General features: G+C 51.1%; 2 protein-coding genes across 4 annotated transcripts; one reads left to right on the top strand and one right to left on the bottom strand.

The window, feature by feature from the left end:
• Window positions 1–10,639: 10,639 nt before the first annotated feature.
• ISG20L2 (interferon stimulated exonuclease gene 20 like 2) lies at window positions 10,640–24,679 on the bottom strand. 3 transcript variants are annotated; one of them, XM_060136007.1, is made up of 4 exons: window positions 21,348–24,679; window positions 16,084–16,929; window positions 13,790–13,990; window positions 10,640–13,078 (listed from the first exon to the last, which is right to left on the bottom strand). In XM_060136007.1, the coding sequence occupies exons 2-4, from the start codon at window positions 16,813–16,815 to the stop codon at window positions 12,965–12,967; spliced, it is 1,047 nt and encodes a 348-aa protein (XP_059991990.1). In that variant the 5' UTR covers window positions 16,816–16,929; window positions 21,348–24,679; the 3' UTR covers window positions 10,640–12,964. The 3 variants fall into 3 exon arrangements, with proteins under 3 accessions (XP_059991990.1, XP_059991979.1, XP_059991969.1); XM_060135996.1 differs by lacking the exon at window positions 21,348–24,679 and adding an exon at window positions 17,551–17,742; XM_060135986.1 differs by lacking the exon at window positions 21,348–24,679 and having other exon boundaries at window positions 16,084–17,742.
• Window positions 17,813–24,467, top strand: METTL25B (methyltransferase like 25B). Its single transcript, XM_060135971.1, has 8 exons — window positions 17,813–18,368; window positions 20,787–20,911; window positions 21,065–21,257; window positions 21,721–21,783; window positions 22,018–22,161; window positions 22,613–23,094; window positions 23,512–23,696; window positions 24,125–24,467. The coding sequence occupies exons 1-8, from the start codon at window positions 18,258–18,260 to the stop codon at window positions 24,244–24,246; spliced, it is 1,425 nt and encodes a 474-aa protein (XP_059991954.1). The 5' UTR covers window positions 17,813–18,257; the 3' UTR covers window positions 24,247–24,467.
• Window positions 24,680–24,736: the final 57 nt, after the last annotated feature.

Here is a 24,736-nt window from a genome sequence, read left to right as displayed (position 1 = left end):
TCCAGCAACGCTGTAGGTAAAGGGAGGGGGATTAGGTTCTGACAGTGAAATCAGGCTCCCAGCCAAAGGGATGAGGAGAGGCTGGGGGAGGGAACATGGCGGAAAGCAGACTCCTGCTGCCTCTCCTTCCCCCTCACTGCCCCCTACCTCTTCCACCCAGGTCCCATGTCCATCTCCACTCCAGCCCTCTTGAGACCCCAGCCAGAATAGTCCAGTCTCCTCCTCAATATGCATCCCTCCTGCTGCAAAAGAGAAGGGCCAGTGGTGGCCCTCTCCCCCACAAGCCTTGTGAGAAGGATGTAGAAACCTCGCTCAAAAGATGGTCAACCAGAACGAGGGAGCCTAGACCTGCAGGAGCACAGAGGAGGGATGTGGTCTGGCTGAGGAAACTGGAGAGGCTGGAGGTGGGGGCTCCCTGGGGTGGAGGAAGGAGGCCTGGGCCCACTCCCCTCCCTTCACTTCCTCACTCCCCCGACTGGCCAGGCAGCCAGAATTTCCAAAAAGACAGAAGTAAGACAAAGGAAAGTCGGGCTGGGAGGGGAATTTTTTCCAGATGTGCTTGTGGTTTGGCAGCTCTGGGCCTGAGTTTCAGCCCCCGCACCCCAACCCTGGCTGAGGGAGGTGGGCAGAGGGTCCAGAGCATGGTGCCGGGCAGCTAGGCTGGATGCCTCAGCCTCCAGCAGCCCTGTTACCCCACAGAAGCATGGAGGCTCATGTGTAAGGGGTGCTTAGGGGAGATTCAGGGGAAGGGGGTTGGGGGACTGGGGTTGGGAGCAGTGGGATGAGAGGGCTGGGGGTACCGGGAAAGGGGGCTAACAGAGGAGGCTGGGGGAGCCTAGGGGCAAGGGGCGGGGACTAGGGCCCTGGAACAAGGCGATGGGGAGGAGTTTAGCCAGCATCAGTCATTCAGTCACAACTGGCTTTAATTTCCCACTGGGATCCATAAGGAGAAGGAATTTCCTAGTGTCGCTGGCCTTTTAATTATGACCAAATCTGCTGCAGATCTCCTGGGGCAACGCGTTCCCCTTTCTAGGAGCCTTGGTCATACTCCTCTTGGGGTTCCCCCTAGGAATTTGGAGACTCAGGTGGGGGAGGGTGCTTAATTGGTGAGAAAAGCTGGGGGAGCAGAGGCAGGATGGGGGTGGGGTGGGGAGGAAACCAACCGGCTTGAGAGAGTTAGGAAAGAAACACTCTGGGGATTTGTTCCCGTTGCAGTGTGGCTATGAGGAAAGTGGCTGGTTTTGCACAAGGAATGGAGATGGGCAGGCTCTGAATGGTTGCAAGAGTGTGGGTGTGAGTAGATGTAGATGCGTGCACGATTGAGGGGTCTGGGGGCTTGGGAAGAGGAGGCTCCCCCACTCCTCTCCATCATTCCCTTGAAGCTGAGTGGGGGAGGAGTGATGGGAAGGGTGGGAGTGTCATGAACCCCTCACCCTCACCCCCAACTGGGACCAAGGAGATTCTCTGGCCAAAGCCAGCACTTGTAGAAGGGCCTCACCCTGACCAGTGTTATTGCATCTGCTGGATCACAGAGTTTGTTGGCTGGGAGTCATGTAGAAATTAAACCCAGGTGGGGCTGGACACCTGGGTCTCTGCCACTCAGGGTAGGGGCAGCAAATAAAGCAGGACTTCTATAGAGGGTGGGGAAGTCGGAAAGTAGAAGAGGGGAGTTGGGAGTGCCTGGGGCAGGACAGCTGTGTCTCCTGGCCTCCCTGAGCCCTCAGGATTCCACTCAGCACCGAGCATAGACTTAAGCATCCTGCCTCCTAGTCTGCTCTGATCCTCGGTACCGAAGGGGATGTTCCGTTCGTGTGTCTCCCTGGGTTTAGGGACCAGCCCTTTTCAAACCTGGTAAGGCCGGCTCTGATTCTCCGCAAATGAAATTGCCGTTGCAACAGGATGGATGGCAGTTAGACCAAAAAAGAGCTTCCAGCAAGCTAAAGTGCAAGCTGGGAGGCAGAGAACTAGAAAGGAGGCAACTCATTTCCCAGGAACATCTGGGCACATGGGAGAGACCCTGAGAACTAAGGAAGACGTGAGCAGAGAATCCGAGTGACCGGGGGAAGGGGCAGCTGGACTCAAAGGTAGGGGATGACAAGTGGCCTCTGGGGCCAGCCCCAGGGCCCTGCAAAGAGGGAGGTAAGTATGGCCCAGTAGGGTCAGAGCCATGGGGTGTGAGGAGGGGACTGACTGTGATAGGAGGGATTACAGTTAGACAAGGGGAGGATCTGCACCGCACCCAGGCAGCCAGGCGGCTCCTCTGTTGTTTTTGGCTCTGCTACCTGGTTCCCAGCTCCTTCCGCCAACGCTTTCCTCAGGGCTGGGCCGGGCACACTGAGCCGCGGGGGGGGCTGAGCAAGGGAGGGGAGAAGGAGGAGGTGGGGATGCACTGGCTGAAGACAGTGTTCGGATTGAATCTCTTTCGCCTGAGAGAGGCCCCTGGCTCTGCTCGCCTTTTCAGGGGGCAGGCGCAGAGGTGTGGGCAGTCACTGAAGAGCCTGGAGACCCCCTGCACAAGGCCTGGCCACCACTGCACTGATTCTATTCCTTGACCCTGGGCTCTTTGTTTCTCTGTCCCTCTACCGTGGCTCCACCACCTAGACTTTGCTTCTTGCCAGTCTGGCATGGGAGGTCATCCCTTTCTCCACGTAGGCCCCTGCTCAGTTTTCTCTCCTACTGCAGTGAAAGGCACCAAATCCGACTCCCCTTCCTCTGGAGCCTCTACGCTTCTCAGAGAACCTCCCGGCTGAGGTGGGGATTCAGTGTGGCTGGGACTGTTGGTGGCAGTTGCCAGCATCTGAAGCTGGATGGGCCTGGACCTGACTCTGGCCAGCTGTGGCCCCTCTCCCCCCGAAGGAATCCCCCCAGGGCAGCACTGCTGGATGAAGAAGTCAGTCAGCACCGAGACCTGCAGTTAAACTCCTTTTAGCTTTTATGATGCAGTGACTAGGGCCAGACCCCTCTGCCATTTCCACTCCCTGCCCTGCACTGGCCCCTTAACCCTGTGGCTAACCCTGGAAAAGATGAACAGCCTGCAGTCTAGCCCAAAACTGGTTCTGGGGAGCCCGAACCATCTCCCAGATGCCTCCTCTCCCACTCTCTGAGGATGGCAAATGGAAGAAGAGCCAGGGGTGTAAAGAACCCCTCTCTCCATTGAGATGGTCTGGAGTTTCTGGAGGAAGAAAGAAATCGGCAAGGCTGCAGATTGGATGGGTGCTCTATCCCTCTTCTGGCCTGAACTGCAGAAGGTGGGCACTGGGCCAGATAATCAGACTCTGGGGTTGAAGAGGAAAGAGGCAGGAGGGAGGCGAGAAGGGCGAGGTCCCAGAGGAGAAACTGAGGGGGCCGCAGGTCTGAGCTTTGAGGTTCTGGATGGAGACAGAAAGAGGGTGTTGGACTCACTGTCCCTGGGGGGGGGGCTGTGGGCAGGGTAAGGGGGCTGATGGGTCAGACTCAGGAACGTCGGCCAGCTTGGGGAGAACACCACTTCAAAGCTCCTTAGCTCTCACATTCCCCTCCTGTCTCTAGCCCCCAAATGCAGCTACTGTCTCCAGGTAAGACCTAGTAGCTTGGGACTTCCCTGGTGGCGCAGTGGTTAAGAATCTGGGGACACGGGTTCGAGCAGGGGACACGGGTTCGAGCCCTGGTCCGGGAAGATCCCACATGCTGCGGAGCAACTAAGCCTGTGCGCCACAACTACTGAGCCTGCGCGCCTAGAGCCAGTGCTCTGCAACAAGAGAAGCCACCGCAATGAGAAGCCCGGGCACCGCGACGAAGCGTATCCCCCGCTCGTCGCACCTAGAGAAAGCCGGCGTGCAGCAATGAAGACCCAACACAGCCAAAAATAAATTAAAAAAAAAAAAAAGACCTAGTAGCTTGGCCCCCAGCCTGGCTCCTAGGGGCCTATGGAAACCAGCTGTGCTAATGGCTCCAGGAAGGGGGCTGAAGCCCCAAGAGTCGGGTAATAAGGGCCAGCTTCCCCAACACCAGGGCCCTTCCTGCTGCAGACCAGGCCCAGGCCAGGGGGCCAGACTCCCTGGAGACAGAATCAGAGGTGCAGGGGGATTAGAGCAGAGTAAGGGAGGGCCCCAGGAGCCCAGATTCCTGGTCCCTGCCCCCATCCTCCCATCTTGAGCAGGCAGGGAATTAAGAAGGGATACAAGAGTTCAGAGTCTGGCCCCTTTGCCAGGCTAGGGCCTTGTCCTTCCAGTGACCCTGCCATCCCACCCCTCCTTATAGCAGGGCTGGAGACATGGGAGTGTGGGGGAGGCCCCAGACTGACCTAGCCCTAATGGCTTTCCCTGGGCAGCATGAACAAAATGGGAAAAAGATGTGTGAAGTGGGAAGCTCTGATTTCCTTTCCCCTGTAGGCTCCAGCTCTGGAAAATGTTAGCTGTCAAAGAGAGACTGTACAGTCTCCCTGCCTCCCCCAACCCAGTACCCCTTACCCCATCCCATCCACCAGGGCCCCCCAGCCTGTCTGGATTCCTAAAGGGCACTGGGCTAGTGTCTGTGAATTTCAGCTCGCCAGGCTGAGGACACACTGTTGTGACAACCCCCCACCCCACCCCGCCCCGCTTGCGTCTTCTCCACCAATCTGGGAAAGACATCCAAGCGGGAGCTTTGGCACTTGGGATACTCAGGGACACGTCCCTGGGGGATCAAAGGAGCCAGCAGCTCCTGGATTTCACAGCTGCCAACCTCTCGCCACGGTCTCACGCCTCCTAAATCCCAGTGCTCTAGGACTGTTAGCCACACATTTCCAGGTTTCCGGATGATCCGGAGTTTTGGTTAGTCTTCCCACTGAGCTTGCAGTGGCTGGCCTAGAGAGGGAGCCATCCTGAGTCAAGGACACACAGTGTGTGCCTTTCTCCCTGCTTGGGGGCAGTGTGGTCTCATTGGGCCAAGTCTCCTCCGATGAGCTCCCTGACCCACGGGTGCTAGGTTCCTAGGAGCCCCAGGGAATTGATTCCAAAGCTGGGAGGAGGCAGTTCTTGCCTTGGAGTGGAGAGTGGGCATGGGGGTGGGTTCTAACCTAGCAGAAAGGCAACAGATCGCTCTGCCCTTTCCCCAGCCCGGGGGCCCCTTTGATCTGACCCCAGATCCACCCTCCCACCCTTCAGGAAAGCTTCCCAGACCTACCCACTCTGCCAGCTCAGCCCGGCGTCCAAGCCCCAGCCTTAGGTGTCCGGCTATCGGGCTATATTATCTGCCTCTGCCTCCCTGTTGGTCCTGGGTGTGGGCTCCATCTCCCTCCCCAGGTCCCAGGGCGGGGGCAGTCTGCCTTCTTCCTCCTTTGGTTATGGTTTGGATCCGTCTCATGGAATCTTTCCAAGAAGGAACCGAGCAGGATTCCACAAGGTAGAAGGGAGTGAAGAACCTGCCCCTTGGGGAAGCTGCCTCTGGTCTAGGGATGCCAGACAATTTAGGTTCCTGGTGCTGCATTGGGACAGGGGGGTCAGGGTCACAGGCACAGGGCCCGATCCTCAGTGCCCAGGTCTGGGAAAGGAGTGGCTCTGACTCTGAACCCACCACTGTGCAACAGCTTTCCATGTACTGTCTTGGGTCTGTTTGATTCCAAAGCTTTGCTCTAAAACACTTCAGAGTGGAATTCAGTTGAGCCTGGAGGAAGATTAAGATGTACTTGTCTTTCCATGGCAAATTCTTAAAAATACCTTCTCTCTCTGCCTCTTCCCTCCACCCCCATCTCTCTCAAAATCCTATGCATTATATATACTCTTTCAAAGAAAGCACAGAGTTGATGGTATCCCTAAATAAGGCTAGAAGCCTTACATATTGAAGAAAGAAACAAACTAAACCAGCAAGTCAGCCCAGTTAAGCGGTGGGAGGGCAGAGAGGAGATTGGAGCAAAGACCTGTGCAGCAGTTCCCACAGGCCAGGGGCTGGGGTGGAAGGGACTCACCAGGACCCCTCCCCTAGCAGTGCCACTAGATGTTACTTACCCATTTAGTCACTGCGCGAAAGAGATAGTGCAACTCTGACTGTCTGCTCAGAGTCTGCAGCAAATCTCCACTCCTGACCATCCTTGGGTCCCCAACTTCTGAGGGTGCATGTACTTCCTGAGCTCTCTTTGGTGGGCTAGTGTATACAGGAGCTTGGGTGAGAGTTGAAAAGCCAAAGGTGTCGGTCTTGGCTTAAACATTTGTTCAGCATCAACCACGCCAAAGATCATCCATGTGTATGTAAAATTAGTCTCAAATGAGGCCACTTACCACATCCACTGCCTCAACTCCTATCATCTCTTGCCTAGATTACAGCAAGAGCCTCCTCTTTGGTTCTCTGTTCCCACTCTCCTCCCTTCACAGCAGTCAGGGGCAGTCCTTTAAATCCTGAGCCAGTTCACACCAGTCTGCTCAAAACCCTGCATTTGTTCCCCATTTTGTGCAGATAGTAAGCCCAACTCCTTACGATGGGCTACAAGGCTCTATATTATCTGCCTGTATCTCGCCCTGCTCACTAACCCCAACTCCTACCCCCTTCCCCTTGGCTTCCCCTGTTCCAGCCATGCCAGCCTCCTTGCTGCTCCCTAAATACACCAAACATTCCTCCTGCCTTTGCACCTCCCTCTTTCTCTGGAATGTTCTTCCCCTAGATATCTACATAACTTGCTTCTTCACTTCTTTCAGGTCTGCTCAAGTGTCACTTCCTCAGCGAGGTCTTCTCTAAACAGCCCATCTAAAATCTTATGTACACATATCTGCCTTATCCCCTTACTTTTCCTCATGTCACTCATCACCCCACTACAAGGGAAGTTCGTGCAGACTTCGCTAGCCTACAACGGTACCTGGCACATGGTTTGTACTCAATAAATATTTCTTGAACAAGTGACTGAAAAGTGAATGACATCAACCAAAATCAATGACTACTAAGGCTGAAAGAAATACCTGTCTTTCATTAGTACTCTTGTTCCTGGCTTAATCATTTATTTAACTGTCCTTGATAGATGCATGAAAGAGGTACTCTGACAAAAATCAGGTCTGAAAACGAGAGTGATATAGCCCTGGCGGAGGCCATGACCGCTGCCTGGGAGGCCTCAGAACTCTCCACGATGCCTCAGCCGCCCTCTTAGAAATCCCTGACCCAACTCTTTGAGGCTCATGCCATGTTTATTGCATCTTCAACTCCTTGTTCGCTGCATCTATCTATCTCAGGTCCCTAAGGATCTAGCTCAGGCTCCCCATCCTCCTGTTTCTAATCCTGCTGCCGGGGAGTTCCCCGGAGGTCCTGTGGTTAGGACTCCATGCTTCCACCGTAGGGGGCACGGGTTTGATCCCTAGTTAGGGAACTAAGATCCCACGTGCCGTGCAGTGCAACCAAAAAGAAATCTATCTATCTATCTATCTATAGATATAGGTACAGATATATATAGATATGTAATCCTACAGCCAGCCACCTGGGGGCTTCCAGCGCTTACTCAACAGGTCAGCCTCTCAGGTCCTTGACTCCATGGACTCCAACAATCTCATCTCCATCTCAGTTCAGACACTCACCTCCAGGACCACACACTGTCCTCCCATTGCGGCCTATGCAGCCGCAAGCATTTAAACTCTCCACTTCTCTGTTTGGGCTGCCGAGTGATGCTAGAAAAAAACTGTGACAAGCAGCTTGCAGCTTGCAGCTTGCAGCTTGCAGCTTGCAGTGCTCCTGCAAATTCAGGTTCTGACCTCGATCGGAACTCTGCCATTGCTCAGAGGCCTTTCCTTGTGTTCTCGGTCGGCTCGCTCTCCCGTCTTCTCAGTGGCTGCTGCAAACCGTCTTTATTCTTCCCAAGCTCCTGTCCCCTGACTTCCCCCTCATACTCAGCAGAGCACTCTGCCTCCCATTTAATGAGCAATCGAGGTCACCAGGTGCTAATCACTTTATTCCACCATCATCCCAAACCATCTCCATCTGCCCTACCCGTTCCTTTTTCCTTTCTGTCCCAGAAGACAAGGGATCCCTATTGCTGGCCAAGGCTAAGCTTGGCATCCCTTCCCCCTACTCTTTCAGGATCCCCTGTAGCTTACTTCACCTGCCCCCTCGTGATCCACCTTATGCTCTACTGGCTTTGTCCATTGGCATCCTAAGACTTCTCACTCCTACAGCAACCTTCACCTGCTTTTCTTCAGAGCCAAGAAAGAGCAGTCCACACCCACTCCTCTCCTTCCTCACCTCCAATTTATTCTCCAGCCCACGTCAGCTGAGCTTCTGCTGCCTTCCCCACCACCACCACAGACATTGCTGAGATCAAGGGCACCAAATCGCTACAAAATAGACCCTTTTCTTTGCTCTCAGCTTACTGGCTCTCCGTGCTGTTAATGCTATCTCCTCCCTCCTGGGGATTCTCCTTAGCTGTCCTCTTACCCAATAGCCCTCTCTCAGACCTCTCTTCTTCCAGCAGCTTATAAGGATGGGTACTTCCTGAGACTTTGACCTTCTGCTGCTCTTTATACCTTTATGTATAAAGGCTTCGTTCCAATCCAAGGCTTCCATCCCACTGCTACACTCTTGTCTCTAAGCCTTAGTTTCCAGCCCCAGATCTCTTTTACTCTGCTAAACTCCAGTCTGGTACATCCAGCTGCTGGCTGGACATCTCCATTTGGGTATCTTCAGGCAGCTCAAAGTCAAGTCAGTCAATACCCAAGTCATCCTCCTCAAAAACCTGCTCTTCTGCCCACCATATTCTCTGTCTTGGTGAATGGTACCACTGCTGTCTATTCACTGTAATTCAGAAATATCAAGGCAACCTTTAATCCTCTTGCCCTGATCTCTAAGTCTTACTGACTCTACCTCCTCAGTGATGATCATATACATCTTCCCACTTCATTAATTCAGGACTCCGTCACTGCTCATCAAATTAGTCAAACAGAAGAACTCAGCTCCTGGCCCTTTCCCAATCCTGCTTCCATTGGGCTGCCAGCGTCGTCTTCCTAAAACCCAGATCTAACCACATCACTCCCCTGCTTTAAATCCTTGCAGGATTTAAATTTAAATTGAAATTAGTTTACTGGTTTCTCTTCTTCAGGTTGCCGTAAGCAACTCGGGGTCACAGGCCATTTCTCTGTGCCTAGCACAATGCCTGGCACATAGCAGGTACTTAATAAACATTTGAGTGGAAGGATTCCAAGCCTCATCAGGTGCTGCCTGAATGTGTTAACAGCCAAGCAGGGCAGCGGTTAAGAGCAGAGGCTTCAGACAGGCAGACTTGGCAGTCTGAATGCCAGCACCACCAACCTCCAGCTATTTGGCCTGGGGAATATTTCTTCCTTTTTGTCAGCCTCAGTTTCCTCAACTGTTAAATGGGAATACCTCCACCTACCTTACAGAGAATGGGACAATGCTCCTAGAGGACTCAGCACAGTGCCTGACACAGAGAAGCACTCTATAAATGTTGCCATTATTATTATTAATGACAGCAACCATCAGTTAAACTTCAAGGTTAGAAAAGAACCCCAGAATTTTAATGCTAGAACCACTGGGGCTCCAAGAAACAAACTGACTGACCATCACGAATTTAGTAAGTGGCAAGATCAAACTTAAAACCTAGTATCAATACAACAATAAAATGCTGTTATGGGCTGTTTTGTGGACTTGCCCTTAATTACAGGGTAAATGAAAGAGCACTGTGAACAATGATACGTAGACTGTAGACGTAGGATATTCATAAATGCACTTGGCATATTGCATACATGGGAATTTGCGTCTCTAAACTTGCACTTGTGCTAATGTGTCTTGGGGTAAGTTCATAATTACAGTGCTGTTCATCCTTCCTATTGTCAGCTGTAACCATCTGTTAAACTAGGAATCAAATGATTCCTTTAGAGCCTTAACTCGATCAGTGGTTTCTTTTTTCTTTTGGCCACACCGTGTGACTTGTGGGATCTTAGTTCCCCAACCAGGGATTGAACCCACGACCTTGACAGTGAGAGTGCAGAGTCCAGTGGTTAACGGGACGGCCAGGGAATTCCCTCAATCAGTGGTTCTTAAGGGTAGAGAGAATGGCAGTGCTATCACCTGAAATTTCAAAATACATCCCCCCTTACCCTTCTGAGAATCACTTTGTTACATGAAATTTTAAGATCAGTAATGTGTTTGGCATGATAACACTTCTCACACTCTTTTCCCTTTATCCTTCTCACCTGCAGAAGGGGGTCTTGGCATTAGAAAACATTATTATGCTATGAAAAGAATGCTATTGGAAGAGCATGTGTTTTGTTATACGTATGCTCCACTCTGAACAGCCTTAATACCCAAGACAAAACAGGACTTGCTGATTGCTATTTCCATAGTAATCTGCAATGGGGCTTATCTGTCATCAGTTGGATGAAGCCTGGGAACAGAGGGGCAGAGAAAGAGGGGATTAAAATACAGGGATCCCCAGGGCTTCCCTGGTGGTGCAGTGGTTAAGAATCTACCTGCGAATGCAGGGGACATGGGTTCGAGCCCTGGTCCAGGAAGATCCCACATGCCGCGGAGCAACTAAGTCTGTGCTCTAGAGCCCACGGGCCACAACCACTGAAGCCTGCGCGCCTAGAGCCCGTGCTCCGCGACGAGAAGCCACCCCAATGAGAAGCCCGTGCACCACAATGAAGAGTAGCCCCTGCTCGCAACAAAGAACCAACGCAGCCAAAAATAAATAAATAAATAAATAAATTTATTAAAAATATAATAATAAAGTACAGGGATCCCCAGGCACCTTGCAGGGTGAGCTGGGCTCTGACCAGGAAGTGTGATAAGAGAAGAGTAAGAAAATGTCTGCAAGGTCCTCTGGTCTCCAGGTTCTTCCTGGTGAGCTAAAGTGAGACTGAGCTGTTCCCAATGCTGGACTGAGGGCACCTGAGTGGGGGGTGAAGTGGAGCATAAAAGCCAGTTGCTACTCACATGGATGGACCTAGAGATTATCACACTAAGTGAAGTAAGCCAGAAAGAGAAAGACGAATACCATATGCTATCACTTACATGTGGAATCTAAACTATGACACAAATGAACTTATCTATGAAAAAGAAACAGACTCAGAATAGAGAACAGACTTGTGGTTGCCAAGGGGAAGTGGGGTGGGGAAGGGATGGATTGGGAGTTTGGATTAGCAAATGCAAACTGTTATATATAGTATGGATAAACAACAAGGTCCTACTGTATAGCACAGGGAACTATATTCAATATCCTGCGATAAATTACATTGGAAAAGAATATGAAAAAGAATGTATATATACATGTATAACTGAATCACTTTGCTGTACATCAGAAATTAACACAACATTGTAAATCAACTATACTTCAGTGGAATAAATTACAAAGCCAGGTACCCTAAAACTTGAACTCAAATGAGAATTTTCCACATATATTCTAGTTTACTGATCACAATGTAAGTAAGACTCGCCTTCATTTCAAATAAGACTTCTATCCCTGCTTTTTGGTGTAGCCTTCCTTGATTAATCCCACTTAGAGGTGTGTAAGGACGCCTAGCACCTCTTTGTGAAGTGTCATGGACACTACATATTTTGGGTTCAACAGGAACCAACTTGCTCAGAGCTCAACAGCTGCCTGTGCAAGCAGATCCTGTAGCGCAGGACACAACAGCAAGACCACATGTGGGGTCCGGTTTGGCTGCAGGAAATTCCCTTCTATGGGCAGCCATGACTGTGACTCTGGCCCCTGGAGCCAAACTAGCCACTCAAGAGGGCACAAGCCTTGGTGTATACATGGAGTCTGCGTTCTCTCAAGACAGAGTGCAGCGATCCCAGACACAAAGTCAGACCTGTGATTCACCTTCCCAACATGAGGGTGTATACCACCGAGGAAGAGCTGGCAGGAGCGACCAGGCTGGCGTCATGAAGCACCCTTCTTCCCCGGCTCCATCCCTCCCGCACGCCCACTCTCTGAGTCACTCTCTTGGTCACATACCCTCTGTGTGAGGGTGTTCGCATGGCTTGGGGTGTCACTTTAGGTGTGCTCGTTGACATGTGGTAGGGACGAGGACAAGGCAGCAGAGCACATGGGCTACACACAAAGGCTTGGTCAGCGCTTCTTGATGACTTCCAGCAAACCAGGGCCCAGTTAGTGTCATTCACACAGACCCTGGACCCCCTATCAGAATTACAGCTCTACAGGATCCTGTGACAAAGCTATTTAATGTGAAGTTATAAAGAAAACATCACACAATTGTTTTTCCTTTATAAAAATTTATCAAGGGAATAATTTGAGTTTTAAAAGGCTTGGTTTAGCAAAGTAAAAGACTAAAAACCATTAAAACACTTTGAATTCTTCTTTAACCTTCCAAGTGGGGTCTAAATTAAATAAATCCTCTATCACTTTAGGAAAGAGGCTGCTTTCCTAAATCCGAAAAATTGATTTCCAAGTCACACTCTCTTACCTCTACTGCCTTGTAACCCTAAGAACTAAACCTCACCAGGGATGGCTCCTCTGGAAGTCAAGGTGGAAACAACAGGTGATATCCCAACACAGACTGGATGTAGACTCTGAGCCAAAAAAAGTCTGAGAGAAACTGTGATCATACAAGTTATCATCCAGCAGGATACTTTGGGAAAGTTCAACACGGTGCTGCTAATTACTTGAGAACAAAAGGCATAAAATGAGACATATGGTCACCCTAGTGATAAGGCAGTTTGGGAAACTACACTTCCCAGTATGCCCTGCCCCTTGAAAGTCAAAAGGCTTTCCCAGGAGCAAAGCACCCTGGGACCCATGGTTAGCACCATTTAAGAGGTAAACAGCCTTCAGGGCTGGGTTCTGACATGGAGCCTTCCTCCTTCCATGGAACACTTAACAACACCTGAGGTGAAATTTTAATGGATTTTAAGTCTGGGGTGGAGCCTCACTCTCCCCAACAACTCTAGTTTCCAAAGGTGTAGAGCTGGTAGAGCTGTCCACTGGTCCACTGCCCTGTTCTCCTGGGTGTGGTGCTGCCTCTGCCTCCCCACACCACCAGTGTCCCCACTGGCACTAGTCTTTTGGGGGATTCTGGGCCAGGTGCTGTTCCCACTCAACTTCGACCAACTTGTACAGCTCCATGGTGGCCTGAGCATCTTCCACAGAGGAATGTCCGCTTTTCCCAACCTGAGAGAAGGAAGAAAAGGGAGGAAGAAAAGAACATGAAGCTACAAGAGACTGTTTCTTCCCTTCCCAACTGGATCCCTCCAACCCACTGATGCTGCTGCTTCTGCAGGTAGCGGGCTACAAAGGTAGACCTGTGGTGAGAGCCTACTCCTTACCTCATTTCAGGGGTTCAACTCCTATGCTACTGTCTGCCTCAATCCTTTCTGTAGCAACATGTACATACCATATTGTTCTACATTCTTCTGTAGAGGCACAACAAACCAGACCATAGACAGGCCTTCTGAGTCTTCCACCTTCCCCAGTTCCTTAACTGATCTGTATATGACATGTGTCTACAGCCTCATGCCAGGCAGGCCATCCCCTCTTTGACTGCCAAACATATGAAATACATAAGAGCCTCTTGCATCCACTATGTGGTCTTTTAGACCACCACAACTACCTGCTTTCTACTTTTCTTAGTTAGGGTTTTATCCCCACTTTCAGGCTTTTTTCCTTTTCCAAGTATCCTTTGGAACACTCTGGGAGGTAGAGAACAGGAATAGTTATCCCTATGTAGAGATGGACCCCTTTGCCCAAAGCTCTTCCCATCAGAGCATCCCATCCAGATCTCTCTACAACCAGAGGAATTTGAGGGTCAGAGCCTGGAGAAAGGCAGCAGGAGAGCCTTCAGTGTCCAGGCCAGAGGTCTGGCAGCATTTGGGAAGACGCTACCTGGATGTCCCGGCTCAGCAGCTTCTTGGTGAGATGCTTCAGAGACACGGTTGCATTCTCTGGGCAGTCGGCCTTACGGTTGAGGAGGGGGATATGGGAGGTGTCTCGGGTGAGGGACTTAGGGTGAAAATACTGAAGGGCTTTGAAGTCATTGTGGATGGCATGCCCCACCACTATCTTCCCTGTGAGAATCTTCAAGATCTGAAACAGGCATGGGAGAAGAGGTGGTGAGGAACAGCATTCAAAGATGTAGCCCCTGCATCTTCAAAGCCCAACATGGCTGCTTAAGTCCTTCTAGGTTCTTTTAACCAATTGCCCACCTGCCTCATCCTTGAAATGCCCTCTTCCACAAGTTTTCTTTCACCTGAAATCTGTCTCCTCTCCCCAAGGTAAAAGTAGGTATTTTCTATGGTGTAACCCTGTTTGGATTTACATCACCAGTGGCACCTTATCTTCACATTAATTTCTACCCCAATGTGATGTTCATGTAACTACCTAGTTCAGTCCTGGCTTGATACCTGAAGTTCTTTAACCATGATCATTATGTTGGCGTTTGACATAGGCTGGGATAAATGTTGTTAAAGATGGGCTCCAGGAAGGTACTGGAAGCCCCAAATTATATGCAAATAGATATGCATATGTTTGCCTTTTTTGGGGGGGGAATCCATGGCTTTCATCAGATTCTCAAAGAGCCTACAAGCCATAAAAGGTTAAGAATTGGGAGTTCCTTGGCAGTCTAGTGGTTAGGACTCGGCACTCTCACTGCCTGGGGCCGGGGTTCGATCCCTGGTTAGGGAACTAAGGTCCTGCAAGCTGTGAGGTACAGCGCCCCACCTCAAAAAAGAAAAAGATTAAGAATCATTTATAGACTAAGGCTGCAGAGGGAAGTGATCAAGTGCCCACACTTATGCTGCTTTAACAAATCAGTCCCGGCGCTTCATAGCTCCTCCTGCTCATAACCAGAGGGTATTTACCAGCTGGTCAGGAACCTTATTCACACCATTCTTGGAACCAAATAATTTCTCACCATTTCAGAATCTTAAAGCATAAGAACATACTGCCAATGAGGATAACTAAAGAATATGTCATGAGCTCTGAAGGCCATTACCAAAATGGGGTTCCAAACAGATTGTGAACAAGAGCAACAGGCCTGGAATCAATGCCTGGCCTCCCAATGGGACCCCTTGGAAGGGAAAAGACTCATCTGAATGTACCTTAGTCTCATACCCCAGCTTGGGCACTGGTTTTTATGATGAAAGCCAGATATAGTCCAATCAACTTGGTATTTAGTTGCTCCTAACTGCACCTGCAGTTTACTGACCACTAACACCTTTACTTCGCATTAATTTCAACATATAGCCTGCCTTAAAGCTAAGTGGATTTGCTCTTTCAGGCCCACCCCATCTTCTGCCTCTCCCAAGCCTTTGCTCAGCTATGCCCCTGGTGCACAGGATGTTCTTCAACTCTTCAAGTTCCTTCTAAAATCCAGCTGTTCCACCTCTGATGAAATTCCTCCAACTGACTGCTCTGGCATATGAGGAATTATTGGAACAGTGTGTGTCTAGAGAAGGCAAAGAATGTGGAGCTGAAATTACAAAGAAGTGGACCAAAGGCGCCCTCTGGAGGCCTTCCAAGACCAGCAGGCTCCCTTCCCCTTCACATTTACCGGCTCACCCTCCTCTCCTGTTCATTTGTTGGGCTTCCAGTATTCAGCATAGGACTTACAGTGGCTAGGTTTGCTCAGTGAGTGAGATGAGAACCCCAACATACCAGCCCGGTGTCTTTTATCCCCTCCACTGCAGGCTACCTGTTCCAGTTATACAAATATGCCCCAGCTCCTTCTGTCAATGCTCTGCCTTCTCCTACCACCAACTTTCCACATTGCCACAGGCTACTTCTTGCTTGGGAAGCCCTCTCCACCTCTCTATTCTCAACCCTAGACCCCACCTCTACAAGGCATTCTCAAATTGAGCCCTTTCCCCCTGGCACTCATGCCTGTTGCTCTGTCCATCACTGGCTGATATTTCTCTAGCAGATTCCCGGTTCTCCAGATGAGGATTCCACTTGGGACCTAAAAGATCTTAATAAAGTTCGTTACACCCGCTAATTGTAACTTTCCAGACTCTCACCACTCTTTATCCCAACAGAAAGCCTTCTTCATCTGCTACTCCACCCACTCCATCCCTCCCTCCACAATCCTTCGGCGCCTCCCCAGGGTGATATTCTTTGCAGAAAAATGATTTGGACCTCTCCCCACCCACCCCGCTGCTACCACCATCTCCCATGCCTCTCACCTGGCTCCGAGCAATCTTGAAGGGTGTAGCATTCACCATGTGCTGCTTCCGGATACCGCTCCATCTGGTCCGGTAGTCCACAATGTGGCAGGGGGGAAGGATGTACTCATCATAAAGCACATCTCCGCTGTAGCTGACAATGCTACATCGAGCCAAGGAACTGACATGCCCCTTGGGTCCTGTGCCCACCATCTCACAGTCAATTGCCACCATCTTCGTTGGCATCTTCTGGGATGCTCCAGGGTATTTATTCTCTGAGTGAGCTTGGGTGGAGATCTGTGGGGCAGTCTTCTGAGGAGGGTTCTTCTGGGAGCCCTTCTTCTGGGGGCGAATTGGGAGGCTCTTGATCTTTGGTAGGGCACTCTGGAACTCCCCCAGCAAATCTACTTTAGCCACAACAGAACTAGCTTTCTGTGAAGGAGCAGGGGTCAGCCAAGGCACTGCAGCTTTCTTGTCCAGGGACTGCTCTGACCCACTGCTGGAAGCAGCAGTCTTCTTTTTTGGAAGGGGAGGGGCCTTCCAAGTGCCATCCACCTTGGGAGTGTCCCCTTTCTTTGAAGGTTCTGAGCGCAACTTAGGGACCTTGCTAGGGGGCTGCTGCTTCTTATTCAGAAAGCCTTTCCTTTCCAAGAGCCGCCGCTTCTTGACAAATTTTTGGTGCTTGGCATTGCCTTCTAATGCCCTTCTGGGGGGAGGTTCGCCAAAATCCAGATTGAGGAGTAAGGTAGACATGATGACGGTGGATGGTGGGAGAACAGTTGGGAAAAACAGCTTACCAATGAGAGGATGGACAACTCATCCTCTGCTGAATCCCATAGGCCAACATCTGGAGGTTTGTAGTATACCCTGGGGAAGAAAATGATCCTGATAACGGAGTCCATAGGCCTGGGAACCAGTAAGATAAGACCCATCTCCGTAGGACTTAAAGGAGAGAGGAAAGACATCAGAGTAACCTCTCAGATAACGTGAAATGTGAAATGATGGAAGGAGGACTTCCTTCTGAACCAGGAAGCCTGGGTTCCGGGGAAGCCCCACAATTCTCCAGCAGTATGGTATTAGGAAGGCCATTTCCCCTCTCTAGATCTCAGTCTCACTTGTAAACTGAGGGGGTTGCAGGGCCAACCATCTGAAACTCTTGTGATCTGGAACGCCAGAATAGGTGAGCTCTATCATTTGCCCAGGGAAGGAACGTCTAAGTATGCTCGAAGGCAGTCACAGGTTTGACATAGTTGACCTCTGAATTACCCAGGCATCCCCAGCGCGGGTCCCAAGGACAGAGATAGAAATTCAGGCACCCATTTCCCTCATCTCCACGTGAAGGAAATCTCCACATGCAGCTCACTCAAGTCCTTCTCCCAAGAAAGGACCTTTGACAACACATATTAGCGGAGGGGAAAACCGAGGCTGGGGACAGCACACTCTGGTCGTCCAAGCCACGGAGCCAGCTTCCCACCCTCACACACCTACCTCCCAGATGGGCCCAGCTAAGACCGGAAGCGCCAGGAGCCGGATGCGGAAATTGGCGCGCGTAGGCGAGGCCCGAGCCGGCAGGCTAGCGGATTGGAACGCGCCGGAGGCCGGGCCCGCGTACCCACAGCGCACCTGCCTCCGGGAGCGAGGCCAGGGATTCCTAGTGTGTGAGATGCGGCAGCGGCAGCGGCGGCGGCGGGGCGGCGTGGGTGGGGGCGGAGGCGGGATGCTCTCCCCGGCCCCTCTAGCCCAGTGGAGGTACAATTCGAAGGTGTGAGGAGACCGCTACAAACTGGCACTGCAGCGTGCCGGAGGCCCCGGGCCTCACTTCCGTTAGAAGAGGGAAGTGTATGGGAAGGGGCGGGATCTGGAGGCGGGACCTGGAACTTGGCCCGCCCCACTCCTTGAGGTGGGCGCCGCGGCACGCCTCTGTGGCGTCACTGCGCTGGCACCGCCTCCCGGTTTGCGTCCAATGCTGACAGCTTCGGTCTATGGGACGTCGCGGCCTGTGACGTCAGGAGGGCGCCTCAAGTCTTCAACCCCAAGCTCGAATCCCGGAAAGGCGGCGTCTGGGACCGGGTTCTGAGCGCTTTCTTCCGGTTCTGCAGAGCTGAGCCAAGCCCGGGTCCCGGACCCGCGTAGTCCTGACCCAGGTTACCGCCTCACTGCATTCTCCCTCCCCGCGCCACCGGCTGGGACCCGGAATGCCGGGGGTCTCCGCCCGGGGCCTCTCTCACGAAGCGAGGAGGCAGCTAGCTGTGAACCTCACCCGGGTCGTGACGCTCTACCGTTCCATCCTGGACGCCTACATCATTGTGAGGCCACAGGGTTGTGGGTGGGGTGCTCCTGGTTATGTGGGTGGCTCCCTAGCCACGGCAGGGGAAGAATGTAGAGTTAGCTTCTGATCTCTTTTCTAATGTTTATTCAGTCTTCTGTCTGTACAAGAAAGGGTTAAAGCTGGGGCAGCCCCCCCCCCTTTTTCTTTCAGATGACCTAAATATTAATAGTTTTAGCATCTAGGTTGTTTTTCTAACCCTCTCAAGTCCAAAGTAATAAAACGCATGGATATTTGAGCCATGTTGCTGCAGCTACGTTAAACTCTCCCAGAAACATGTGAGGTGTTTCGAGAACACACATGTTCATTCATTCAAGCTTTGAATAAATTCCTGGCTTTGCAGTGTAATGGACAATTCCAACTTTGGAGTTGACAGACTTGGACTAGAATCCTGCCTCCCCTACTGTGTTAACCTTAGGCATAAAAAAAAACATTCCTCCTAGCCTCAGTTCCTGAGCGGTAAAATGGATCTCTTTTTGAAGGATCATTGTGAAGAATAAATGAGATGATGTATAAATGGCACCAACATCCACCGAATTGTTCAGCTCCCAAGCCCAGAAGCCATGCTCGATTCAGCTCTTTTCTTCATTGATCTACGATCCAGCCCTTCAACAAGTCCTATTGGCTCAACTTCCAGAATAGATCCAAATTCACCCATTTGTCTCCATTGCCATTGCTACCACCCTAGGACAAGCCAACATCATCTCTCTCCTGGACTACTTCCTAACTGATCTCTCTGTTTGCTTCCTCTCCTCCATACCCAGTTCTTCACAAAACAGCCAGATTAATCTTTTAAAAATGTAAATCTCACCAGGACACTTCTTGCTTCTTAGGTATTTTGATGAAATTGTAATTCTTTACCATTACCTATAAAACCCTACATGATCTGTCCCCTGCTCTCTTTTAAACCCCATCACATTTCAGTCTCTCCCACATTCACTGTACTACACTGATCTGTACACTACTGATCTGCCTGGAATGTTTTTCCTCCACAGAAAGGCAATTGAGTAGGGTGGTTAAGAGCAAGAACTCTAGAGTCAAATTGGTTTCAAATCCCAGCTGTGCCACTTACTAGCTTTTTGACTTAGACAGAATACTTAATTGCTGTACTTTGGTTTCCTTATCGGTAAAATGGGGGATAAAAATAGTACTATCTCATAGGGTAATTGTGAGGATTAAATGCATTAATATACGTAAAATGTTTCAGACAGTGCCTGGCATATTATAGTATTCTGTGTTTGCTATTACCTGAATTTTTAAAAATTGAGATAGAATTGACATTTTAGTTTCAGGTGTATAATATAGTGATTTGTATATATTATGAAATGATTACAGTAAGTCTAGTTAATATCCATCACCGTACATAGCTACATTTTTTTCTTGTGATGAGAACTTTTAAGATCTTCTCTCAGCAACTTTCAAGTGCACAGTACTTTCAAGTATACAATACAGTATTATTTACTATAGTCACTATGGTGTACATTACATCTCCATGACATTTATTTTGTAACTGGAAGTTTGTACCTTTTGACCCTCCTCACCCATTTTACCCACCCCCACCCCCTGACTCTGGCAACCACTGCCTGAATTTTTTTACATGTGTTGTTTCCTGTTCATCATTCAAGTCTCAGCTCAAGTGTCACCTTCTCAGACAAGTCTTCCCTCATTGCTCTAAAATAGTACTGTCTCAAACTCTCCATTGTTACTGTTTCATTAGTGTTTTATTGTCTATGTGGCATTTGATGTTATCTGAAATAATTTTTTAAAATGTAAGCTCTGTAAGAGCAAGGATCTTGTCTGTCTGCTTCATTGTTTGTATCCCCTGAGCCTAGGATAGAACTTGGTGCCTAACCAAAGCTCCAGAATTTGTGTTGAATAAATGAATGAATAAAAATACATTCTGGCAGGGAATTCCCTGGTGGTCCAGTGGTTAGGACTCGGCGCTTTCACTGCGGAGGGCCTGGGTTCAATCCCTGGTTGGGGAACTAAGATCCCACAAACCACGCAGTTCGGGCAAAAAAAAAAAAAAACACCCAACATTCTGACATATATAATGTCTGGCACATCTAATGGTAGGTTACTAGATGGTAACACTAATACTGGGCGTCAGTCACTGTGGTGTTGAGGATGCAGATGTGAAGCCACCATCCCTGCCCTTTAGTTGAGTGGAGGAAACAGACACATAAATAAGTGGGGACACTGCTAAAAGGAGAGATGTGTCCAAAATGCAGTTTGGGCTCAGAGGAAGGAGGGGGAGGCTAGAGCAGGCTTCAGAGAAGAGATGACAGCCAATGAGTAGAGGTGCCTGTTAGTTGCAGCCAGTGGCCATGTGTTGAGTGGGGCAGGGAAGAATGGGAAGAGTAGTAGCCTGTTGATTGCTTCTCCCTTTCCCCTACAGGAATTTTTCACAGACAACCTATGGGGCACACTCCCTTGCTCATGGCAGGAAGCCCTGGATGGACTGAACCCGCCACAGCTGGCCACACTGCTGCTGGGGAAGCCTGGGGAAGGGGAAGTGGCCAGGTATGGGCAAGAGGGCACCTGTGTTGGGGGGCTTGGTGCTGAGCCCTGCAGGGAGCCATTGCTCAGAGTCTCACAAGGGCTTCCTGGGTTGTAAACTTGCACACTCAGGATGCAATGGGACTATTCACTGGGGGCCTGGGTGGGCTATCTCAGGTACAGGTCGGTGTGGCCACTCACCCTGCTGGCCCTGAAGTCCACAGCCTATGCCCTGGCTTTTACCCGGACGCCTGGGTTTCAGACCCCCTCAGAGTTCCTGGAGAACCCCAGCCAGAGTTCCCGACTGACAGCTCCATTCCGGAAACATGTCAGGCCCAAGAAGCAGCATGAGATTCGGAGGCTGGGAGAGGTGAGGAGATGGCTGGGGTATAGGTGGTATCTGGGAGCCTGGGGACTCCTTAAGCCTATGGGTTACAAAGGTGTGGGCACCTTATATTACCTGCAGGACCAGAGGCCCCAGAAGGTCCCTTCCTTGTCAGATACACTATAATCATATCTTCATCCTTTTGCTGGGTTGTTTGGTGGCTGTATTTGAATCACTGGCTTAATCTTGTTCTGATAACCTTCACAATCTGCTCACGGCTTCACAGCAGGGCTCTTGTTCTGTGGAGGAGACTGAATCACTAGCCTGAGAGGAGCAAAGACAGTAGCCTGAGCCTGGGGTCAGCACCCCCCATTTTGGTTTCCATGTCTCTTGTCTCTTCCCTCTACCCATCTTCCTCTGCCATCTTCAGCTCCTCCACCCTCATTATGGGTGTTTGCCCTGGGAGCCAACACCAATGGCAGGAGACCTTTGTTCCCTCCTCTTTCAGTTGGTGAAGAAGCTGAGTGACCTCACAGGCTGCACCCAAGTTGTGGATGTAGGCTCAGGCCAGGTGAGCCAGACCCCTAATGTTCTGGTTTTTTGTTGTGGGGATAGAACAGCTGGAAGACAGGTTATCGGGCCACAGGCCCAGGGAGGCAGGTGCTAAGGAGTGGTAGAAGCAAGCTGGGCAGAATTTAAGCCTTCTGGGGGCCTAGGACCCAGGCGTCCAAACCACAGATAGGGAGGGGGACAGTGGAGAGGACACTGAACGGGGCTGTCTCCACCCTCCCTCTCGGGACTCCAGGGCCATCTCTCCCGCTTCATGTCCCTGGGGCTGGGGCTGATGGTGAAGAGCATTGAAGGGGATCAGAGACTGGTGGAGAGAGCCCAGCGCCTAGACCAGGAGCTCCTGCAGGCTCTGCAGAAAGAGGAGAAGAGGAACCCACAGGTAGACCAGCCCTTCCTGCAGCCAGGACCGTGAGAGCAGGGTCTGCTTGGCTGGAATTGGGCACCAAGGCTAATTCCCTCTTTTAAGTTTCTCAGCTTGACATGGCGTGTCTCTATTTCTGCTACCCCTTTCCCAAAGCCTCCTCATATCTTAAAGGCACCTTCTAGTTAAAAAGTGCTTTCCACACCGATATGTCCTTCTCACAGCCACCTGTAAAAAGTGGCCAATCAAATGAGGAAGCTCAGACGAAAAGACCTGCAGTTACTAATAACAGACCCAGAATCTATCCCATCTCCTGATTTAAAGTTCCACTTTCTCCTCTGCCCCAGTTTCTCCCCCACCTTCCTCCTTGGGAAGGAACTCGGAGGACAGATCCATTCCCGTGGCTTGAGGTGGCACGGGGACGGGAAGCCGGCTTCCCATCTGCCTCTGTTCTGTCCTGCCTCCACAGGTGGTCCACACTGGCCCTCGCCACCGCCCCCACCATGTGGTTAGGTGGGTAGACCCCACGGCCCTGTGTGAGGAGCTCCTGCTTCCACTGGAGAACTCACCTCAGAGTGAGGCCCGCTTGCTGCTGACAGGCCTCCACGCCTGTGGGGATCTGAGTGTTGCCTTGCTGAGGCACTTCTGCCGCCCTGAGGTGGCGGCCCTGGCCTCAGTGGGCTGCTGTTACATGAAGCTGAGTGACCCCGGTGGCTACCCACTGAGTCAGTGGGTGGCTGGGCTGCCCGGCCGTGAACTGCCCTACAGGCTACGGGAGGGGGCCTGCCACGCCCTGGAGGAATACGCTGAGCGGCTGCAGAAAGCAGGCCCTGGCCTCCGAACCCACTGCTACCGGGCAGCACTGGAGACAGTCATCCGGCGTGCCCGGCCCGAGCTCCGTCGGCCAGGCGTGCAGGGGATCCCCAGGGTCCACGAGCTCAAGATTGAAGAGTGAGGCTGGGGAGTTGGGGGGGGGCGTGAGGAGGGGGGTATCACCTACTGGAGGTATGACTCCCCTCCCACCCTCAACTGTTTAGCATGTCCTGAAGAAAATCTAAACGTGCTGGGAGGAGGGGAGTGATTTTGAGTTCTGAAGCAGCTTCAAACTTTCTTTAAAAGGCAGTTGTCACTCTTTTATCAAGTTTTTGAAATACTAAAAATATGGCTAAATAATTGGACAGATTAGGATGAAAATAAATTTTTGGATTGATTTGCTATTGGACAGACAGCTCACAGCCAGAAAAACATTTAAAAATGCCTTAGGGTGGCAAATCTATTACAGCTGGAATTGAATTAGGAATGGACAGTTTGAATGGGGGAGGAGGGTTCTAAAACCAAACTGAGTGCTGTCTGTGGCTGACCCCACAGATACGTGCAGCGGGGGCTCCAGCGGGTGGGGCTTGACCCCCACCTGCCGCTGAATCTGGCTGCCCTTCGGGCCCACCAGTCCCAGGAGAACCGTGTGGTGGCCTTCTTCAGCCTGGCCCTGCTGCTGGCCCCGCTGGTGGAGACACTGATTCTACTGGACCGGCTGCTCTACCTTCAGGAGCAGGGTGAGGGTGGCCAAAGCAGGGACCCAGGGCCAGAGGGGCTGGAGTTCTAGGGCTCTCCTTCAGGTCCTGGCCCCTGCACCTGCCAGGACTAGGTTCCTTGCTGTGGTGATTCTCAGACCAGCTGCTTCAGAGTCAGATGGGGGAAGGGGAACTTGTTAATGCAAATTCCTACTGAATCTGCCTGTGGTGGTACCTCCCTGAGGTGCATTTTAAGCCAGCATCCCAGGCACTGAGAACCTACGATGTGCTGCAGACTGCCTCCTCCCGAGTCAGTGTCTCGGGCACTCATGTTCCTGGAGAGCTGGGTCTCCTTAGACCCCCTGGAGCCTCCCCCATGGGGAAAAGGGGCTATGCCTACAGGCTAAGCAGGAAGTGGCTAAGAGTCTGTTCCATTTCTCCCCTTCTGAGTAGCCCTGCCTTTCTCATAGGCTTCCATGCTGAGCTCCTGCCCATCTTCAGCCCCGAACTCTCTCCGAGAAACCTGGTTCTGGTGGCCACCAAAAGGCCTCTGGGTGAGACCTTCTCTGTTCTGGAGACTGAAGACAGCTGACACAGCCTGAGGAAGGGCATATCTCAGACCCCATCTGAAACTGCCAGGTACCACACTGGGTGGCGGAGTCTTCACCCACCTCCTCAGCCAGAGAACCAGCATCCTCCGTGGAATCCTGGTTCCGTACAAACCTTCAGCTTCATACCCTTTCTCTCCCTCTGTGTGTTATGTAACATTATGCAAAAAGTTATTTTTAATTTATTAAAAAATTGAAATCTTTACTTCTCTGTCTTTTCTATTAAGTATAGGAAAGGACAGACATGCACCCTCCCTACCGAATCCTGCAGAGGTGCTAAATTAGGTCTCACATCCCCAGTCCCCACTGTCTTCCCTAACAGGTAGCACCTTGTTACTCAGAGGTCTCCATGGAGGGAAGCTGTCTCTCCCTTAGATCTCCATCCCAGAATCTGCAGGCCCTGCCCTTTGGGAGGACCACCTTAAGGCTGGCTAACTTCTATCCAGGTTTTGTCATAACATCAAGACAGATGCT

This window comes from Lagenorhynchus albirostris, chromosome 2, assembly GCF_949774975.1.
Source record: "Lagenorhynchus albirostris chromosome 2, mLagAlb1.1, whole genome shotgun sequence".
In the NCBI taxonomy this organism is placed as follows: domain Eukaryota; kingdom Metazoa; phylum Chordata; class Mammalia; order Artiodactyla; family Delphinidae; genus Lagenorhynchus; species Lagenorhynchus albirostris.
Note: the sequence above shows the minus strand (reverse complement) of the source record. Positions and strands in the feature narration are given on the sequence as shown.

What these genes read in the sequence shown, in the direction of transcription:
- ISG20L2 (XM_060136007.1), bottom strand. Translation starts at nt 16,815, where the DNA reads ATGTCTACCTTACTCCTCAATCTGGATTTTGGCGAACCTCCCCCCAGA. An exon ending in TCAAGATTGCTCGGAGCCAG is followed by an intron (nt 13,991 to 16,083) that starts GTGAGAGGCATG and finishes TGCCTGTTTCAG; the next exon opens with ATCTTGAAGATTCTCACAGG. An exon ending in TGCTGAGCCGGGACATCCAG is followed by an intron (nt 13,079 to 13,789) that starts GTAGCGTCTTCC and finishes TCCTTCTCTCAG; the next exon opens with GTTGGGAAAAGCGGACATTC.
- METTL25B (XM_060135971.1), top strand. Translation starts at nt 18,258, where the DNA reads ATGCCGGGGGTCTCCGCCCGGGGCCTCTCTCACGAAGCGAGGAGGCAG. An exon ending in TGGATGTAGGCTCAGGCCAG is followed by an intron (nt 21,784 to 22,017) that starts GTGAGCCAGACC and finishes TCGGGACTCCAG; the next exon opens with GGCCATCTCTCCCGCTTCAT. An exon ending in AGGAGAAGAGGAACCCACAG is followed by an intron (nt 22,162 to 22,612) that starts GTAGACCAGCCC and finishes CTGCCTCCACAG; the next exon opens with GTGGTCCACACTGGCCCTCG.